Source organism: Manacus vitellinus, unplaced genomic scaffold, assembly GCF_001715985.3.
Source record: "Manacus vitellinus isolate BGI_N305 unplaced genomic scaffold, ASM171598v3 scaffold_24_pilon, whole genome shotgun sequence".
In the NCBI taxonomy this organism is placed as follows: domain Eukaryota; kingdom Metazoa; phylum Chordata; class Aves; order Passeriformes; family Pipridae; genus Manacus; species Manacus vitellinus.
The window spans coordinates 5,439,377-5,446,296 of NW_021939798.1; the positions used below are offsets into that span (position 1 = coordinate 5,439,377).

General features: G+C 56.9%; 1 protein-coding gene across 1 annotated transcript; it reads right to left on the reverse strand.

Moving 5' to 3' along the window:
* Nucleotides 1–3,344: 3,344 nt before the first annotated feature.
* Nucleotides 3,345–5,732, reverse strand: GALR2 (galanin receptor 2). The gene is given in 3 exon segments (XM_008927889.3): nucleotides 3,345–3,678; nucleotides 3,681–4,204; nucleotides 5,392–5,732. Coding segments are annotated over 3 exon segments (1,119 nt in total). The 3' UTR covers nucleotides 3,345–3,424.
* Between the last annotated feature and the right edge of the window lie 1,188 nt (nucleotides 5,733–6,920).

Consider the following 6,920-nt stretch of genomic DNA (forward strand, 5'->3'; position numbering starts at 1 on the left):
TTGCTGTCAGCCTGTTCCCCCAGGAAAGCTGTACAGACCAGGGCTGGTGGGGAGATGCAGTCAGAGATGGGATGCAAAATGTCCCACTCCCTCCTGGGCTCTCCATTACCAGCACCAGTAGCTGGTTGGGTTGTTTTCTACTCCAGGGATGCCCTGGCTGCATCTGGAGTAAGGAATGGAGGTAAGAGGCTGGGGGACTGAGAGCTGAGCTTGCTGGTGGCTGTGCAGGCTATTCAGTGAAGAGGAGCTGGAGGAGGTAGCAGGTGGGAATCAAGACCCTCATTTTCCCTGAGTTAAAGGGAAAACTGAGCCATCCAGTCCCTGTTTCTTAAATCCAGCCTCCCACTCACCCTTGGCTCTAACCATTCCCTCACCACCTCCTTCTCCCCTGTGCAGGGAATGAACATGGGGAGCTGGACAGGCTCTCAGCCTCGCTGAGCAGCCCCTGCAGCAACCAGACCTGCTTTGGGATCAGCAGCATGTTTCAGGCTGAGCCACCCCTCCCTTGGGGTGGGAGCAGGAGGAGCTGCTGGCCCCCTCCAGACTGGCTTTGTCCAACACTGCACAGTGCAGGGAACGGCTCCGTGTGCTCCTTGGCTTTTTATGGTAAGGAATGTGTTTGCAACATGTTAATTAAGAGTGATCATGGCAGCCAGCACAGCCTGGCCCTCTCACACTTTAGCCCTTCACATCCTTGCTAAGAGCTGACTGCAGAGCCTCAAGTGATGCTGAGACTGTGGGAAGGGGCCACGGATGGGGCTGAACCCCTCTGCCTCCCCCTCTGCTTTCTCCAAGGCTCCTGCAAGGTTTAATGCTCTCCCCTCACCTCCCATTCAGCCTGACACAGACTCTCTGATTTCCAAGGTTTTGGGGCTGGAGCCCCATTTCTCTGTTGTTTATTTTTGTAGCTCCACAGAGGCCCATGCTGGGGCTGTGCCAGGATCTGAGTGTCTCCTACCTGCTGCCTCCTAATACTGGGGAGCAAATTTGGCAGAGTAAGTGTTTGAAAACAAAGCAAAACCACAAACGAAAACAACTTCTTTAACTCCAGTGATAAATCCATGTGCTGCAAAGTTCACATTAACTGAGATTTCAGCTAAGTGTCCCTCATGTCCCTGTGCACTCTTGGACTTGAGAGCTGACTTTAGCCTATTTATTTTCCTCTCCCTATTGAATATGCTTTTATTAAATTTTAACTGGAACAGGGGGACTTGCACTGATCTTAATTTAAGACAAGGCCTCCCAAGGGAACAGACCAGGAGCCTGCCTCCCTTGGGAGGGTGCTGAGTAGCAGCAGGTCGTGATACTCTTGTCTTTTCCTGATATGCACTGTTATTTGTGGGGAAAAGTCACTTCCCAACATGTTTTTGTGTGGCAGAAAAACCTTTTGGTGCCCTGGGAGCTGAGTTAGAGGTGTCCTGGGATGTGCCTTCAAAGTGGTCATGGGTGGCCGAGCAGCTCTAGAACAGTTAGCAGGGTAGGGCAGGTCTCAGCTGTGGGCTTGGAGGGCTCTTGGAAAGGCTGGGGTGGGAAGGAGGGGAGCAGGGTCAGTGTCTGCTCTGGGATGCTCTGCTGTCATGAGCAGACAGGGGACAGCCATGCCAGCACAGGGACCCATGTCCTTGGGCAGTGCAGAGGTGATGGGTCAACATCTCCATCCCCAAGGTGAGCTGATAACTGTCCAGGAGAGGGGATTGAACCCCTTGGTGTGTGGGGGATCCATCACAGCCAGATCCCGCAGCCCTCTGAGCAGAGGTAGATGAGCGCAGGAGGAAGATAAGGCTTTAACTGTGTTTGTGCAGCTGATCCAATGTTTTCCCTGGCTGTAAAGGGTTGAACAGGGAGATAAATCCAGATATAATTAATGGAGCTGTTTATATGCTGCTCTCTGTGACTTATGCTGCAAGCAAGCCGAGACTAAATATCACAGTTATTGATATGAGGCAGTGGCTGATTTATGGGCCTTTGCATTGAGGCAGGAAGATCTGGTTATAATAACACTCAGCAGGGGAAAAGAAATTATTTACAGCCAAAAGCTTCTCAGAAAGAAAGGCCAAGCACTGGGGAGGGGTGGAGGAGGGCTGTGTCCTGACCAGACACCCAGGGAGAACCAGGGTCCTGGACAGAAATAGCCTCCTGCAATGCAGCCCAGTCCTGGAGAGTTCTGCCTTAGAGATTCACAAGAGGGAAATCCGTGCAGACAGCTCATCCCAGCTCCTGTGCACTTTCACTGCCACCTCTGGCTGTGCTTTGCCACAGGGTTTTCAAAAGAGTTAATTGATCCTATTCCAGTGATGCTCTTGTGGTACAGAAAAGAGGGCTTTCATTTAAGGCCCTTGGCTGCTGATGGTCACAGGGCTCTGCTCTCACACAGCCTTTGCAGTGTAATGAGCAGGAGGTTGTGAGTCACACCAGCCTCTCATGGGCAGGTACAGCTATATGAAGAGGGTGCAGTGACATTCCTGTGCCACAGTGACCCCCCTCCATGGATGTGCTTGGATATAGTCCACATCCTCCATCCCTTCCACCCTCAGCTTCCCTCCATCCAGCAGGTCCCACCACCCCTCCAGCACCCTTCTCTCCTCCCCTGCAGCTGTGGGGTGTCTCAAGGGAGCTGAACACAGGAGGTGAGATGAAGAGGCTTTATTAAGGCTTTCCTGACTGGCTGGGGATGACCCCCACCTCTCACACGGCTCTGGCTGTCCAGTCCCTCACCGTGGCTCCAGGGAAGCAGTGCTGCTGCTTTGCTTTGCTCTTCTCCACAATCACCTCGCTTTGATGAGAGGCTGAGCCGTGCCTGAGCTGTCCAAGGCATTCAAATCCTCCCCCAGTGTGGTCCTGTCCCACTCAGGTTCCCCTCCTGCAGGGCCATGGCTGTGCTCCCTCAGCAAACAGCCTCCCTCCCTTCTGGTCCTTGGTGACCTTCTATGCTTCTCTCCTGGATTTTCCTACCTGAGCTGGGTTTGTGCCCACACGGCTGTGCCCAGAGCTGCCGTGGGATGCAGCTCCTGTACCAGGTCACAAACAAACCAAGACTTCCCAAATATCCCTAAAAGAGCACCCCACTAACTCCAGCCAGATGCTGTGTTGGTTGGAGGGACCAGAGCTTTCAACAACCTCCAGGTGTAGTTGCAACAGGGCATAAGTCTGTCCGTGACAGAGGAACAGGTGATTACACCAGAGTGGATTTGGGGGGTTTGATCTCTACTCTCAGCAAGTGCTTGGTGGAAGGAAATCCTGACCTTGGATCCTCGGTCAGCTGCTTGGCTGAGTCTGTATCAGCAGCATGATCAGTGTTATGACATCTGGGTGCACTTGAATGGAAAGAGTCCGACTGGCCACATTTCAGCCCAAAACGTAGCCTGTCCCCAGGCCTGCCATTGCTGCAGGAGCCCGCAAAGCCGTGGGGCGGGGAGAAGCTCTGCTAGCTGACACTGAAGGTGACGAAGGAGCCATCTGCTTTGTGCTGCTGTCCCACCAGCTCCACCTCCCCCCAGGGCTGGGCTGGGACCCTGCAGCGTGTGGCGGAGCGGCCGGGCAGGGCCTCGCTGAGCTGGGTCACCTCGCTGAGCTCTGCCTCCAGCGTGCTGACGGTGTTGGTCACCTGGGCCACGTGCACCCTGTGGGCTGCCTTCTTGTGCAGGAGGCAGCTGAAGATCTTCTTGAAGCCCTTGCGGAATGTTTGGAGACCAGGGCGTAGACGATGGGATTGACGCAGGAGTTGGCGTAGGAGATGACGTGCGACAGGATGCGGAGCACGTACGTGGAGTGGTTGAGGGGGAAGTACCCGAACCAGACGCAGAGGATGACCAGGTGGTGGGGCAGCCAACAGAGGCAGAACAGCACGGCCACAATGATGATCATCCTGGTGACCTTCCGTTTGGCCTTCTTGGACTCGGACATGTCTTGGAGAGGGTCCACGGACTTCCACAGGTAGCGAATAGTCCGCACGTAAGTGAGGCTCAGGATCAGCACCGGGATGATGTAGCTGAAGACGAAGGTGCAGATGTCCATGACCTTGCGCTGGGAGATCTCCCAGATGGGGTGGCACACGGTCAGGTTGGCCAGCTGGAATTCCTGGTAGTAGCTGAGGTAAGGGCCCGAGAAGATGAAGGAAAGCCCCCAGATGAGGCCGATGGCCATGAGGGCGTTCCGGGGCGTCCTCAGCTCCCTCGAGTGCAGGGGGTATCGTATGGCCAAATACCTGTGTGGGAAAGGGAGAGGGACACAGCTGCAGTCCTGGGGAGGACACAGAGAGAGCATCTCTGGGACCGATTGGAGGAAGGGCACAAGGGATGGATTTGAGTTTTCCAGGGCAATTAGTTACACAACTGATTCCCTGGTGCTTCTCAGGGTCCCTGTACAGTGCAGAGTGAGGAAGATGCTCACCCAACCCTGTCCCGTCACCCTTTCTGCTCGCAGCAGTACTTGTGGGGACAAGAGGTATGGTCCCCTTCTGTCCCTCTCCCTAATCCAGCAGATCCTCACTTGATCATCACTCTGACTGGCAGAGCACAAATGATAGCAGCAGTGTGGATACGAAGGCAGGAGCAAGTCCCCAGGATCCCCAGACAGTGTTCCTCACACTGGCACACATGAAAGCACATCACCCCTTTCCAGTTCTGTAATTAACTGGTTCCCTAATTACACCCAGAACTGGGGGCCTATGCTACTTCCCTAGCTTGGCACCTCTGTTCCCCCAGCTCAGGGGGACATGGGGGGAGAGGCAGCCCCTGGCCATGTTTTAGCTCCTGGGGATGCTGTCCCAGCACCTGCTGGGATGGCAGAACACATCCAGCCCAGCTCTGGGGCTGCCATGGCTCTTTCCATGGACTTTCCACATCCCATCTTGCAGGTTTCAGGCACAGAGCAGAGCAGCACCAGGAGCTCCCTGCCTCTCACTCACTGCAGGTTCATAACTCACCGGCCCTTGCAGAGTCAGGGGCTGAGTGAGCATGAGGTAAAGCTCAGGCAGGAATAACAGCCTTCCTGGCTAAAAACTACCCTGGAAAAGGGACAACCACTGGAGCAAAGGGACAGCACTGGGAGAAAAAGGGGCTTTTTGCTAATGAAAGGGAAGGGTGGGAAAATCAGTGTCTCAGCTCAAATATCCCAGTGGCTTTTCCTCCTCGAGGTTAGCCTGCTTTGCCAGGGGCTATTGGGAGGGTCAGGGCTCTCTCCATACATCCCAGGGAGAGCCACAGCTGCACAGGGACTGAGCTTTGTTTTTCTCTGGTTTTCCATTTCCACTTCAACTGCCAGAGCCCAGTCCTACAGCTTTGGGGTCTGAAAGCTTCCTCCAGCTGGGCACTGAGGTGTTGAAAAAGGGAGGTATCCAGAGAAAGGGAACCCTCAGGGTCCAGGGAACCCCCCCCATTCCCTTTTTCCTACCTGTCGAGGGAGACGGTGGCCAGGGTGAAGCTGCTGGCGTACATGGTGAGGTAGATGAAGAAGTGGACAGCCTTGCACATGAAGGGCCCAAACACCCACCCCTCCAGGGTGTAGATGGTGGCTTGGAAGGGGACGCAGAAGAGGATGAAGCAGAGGTCGGCCACCCCCAGGTTGAGGATGAAGAGGTTGGTGGTGTTCTGCACCTGCCCGTTGCGCAGCAGCACGGCCAGGACCAGGCTGTTGCCCACCGTGCCCACGAGGAAGATGACGAGGTACACCAGGGGGATGATCACGGACTCGGGATGCCAGCCCCCCTCGGAGCCTGCTGTGGAGCTGTTCATGGCCGGGAGTCCACGGAGAGGGGATGGATGGGGGGAGAACGCGTGGAGAAGGCACTGGGCAGGCACAGAGGGTGTGGGAGTGCAGGGGAAAGGGGTGCACGGAGAGGTCAGCGAGGGGTGGATCAGGGACTACACGGAAGAAGGGGTGCACAGAGAGCACCTGGGGAGTGCAGAAGGGATATAGGGGCAAAGGGGGTGCAGGGAGTGCAGTGGGGAGTGCAGCAGGGATGCAAAGGAAAAGGGGGTGCAGGGAGAGCACGCTGGAGAGCACAGAAGGGATGCACGGGGAAAGGGGGTGCAGGCAGAAGGCGGTGGGGAGCACAGAAGGGATGCAAAGGAGAAGGGGGTGGACGGAGAGGTCAGCGAGGAGCGCACCGCGAACGCGCAGGGAAGGGGTGAAGGGGAAAAGGGGCGCACGGAGAGTGCACGGGAGATGCCCGGGAAAAGGGGTGGCAGGGAGAGCCCGGCGCGGGGGGTGGCAGGGGGAGCCTCGGGCGGCGCTGCACCTCCTCGCGGGGTCGGCGGGAAGCCGCCGCGGGCGCTCGGTGCGGCTTCCGGCGGTGCGGATCGCAGCGCTCTCCGTGCGCCGCCGGAGGCGGGGGGCCCCGGGGCCGGCTCCGGGGGCGGGGCGCGCTCCGCCGGCCGCGCGCAATCGCACGCCGAGCCCGGGGAGGGATCCCGGGCCCTTCCACTGGCCGCTGGGAGCCTCCCGGGCAGGCGAGGGAGCTCGGGGCGGGGGCGCTTTGCGCGCAGTGCGAGGTAAATATGCTGTTAGTGATGTTACCCCGGGCCGGGGCTGGGTGCCCCAAAGGGAGCTGGACACCCAAAGTCTGGGGGTTTTTTCCTTATTGCTTCCCCGTGCAGCAGTCACTGGGAGAGGGCTTTTCAACCCTAGGGGCTGCAGGGCTGGTTTTTTTAGGAATGGAGGTTCCTCTCCGACTGCAAATGTGTCCAGCATGCAGCTAAATCCTTGCACCGAAGCACCCGAGGTGAGCCCAGGTTTGCAGGAGAAACCGTGTTTCTCCCCACGGCTGGGGGGTCAGGGTGATTCACTGCAGCGAGAACAGATTTTTGTCACGTCTTGTCTTCTTTTCCTGCAAAAATTGCTCAGAGCCTTTGCAGATGGAAGTCTTGGGACTGGCCGGTGCAATCAGCTCTCCAAGGACTCTTCATGTGGCCCCCAGGCTG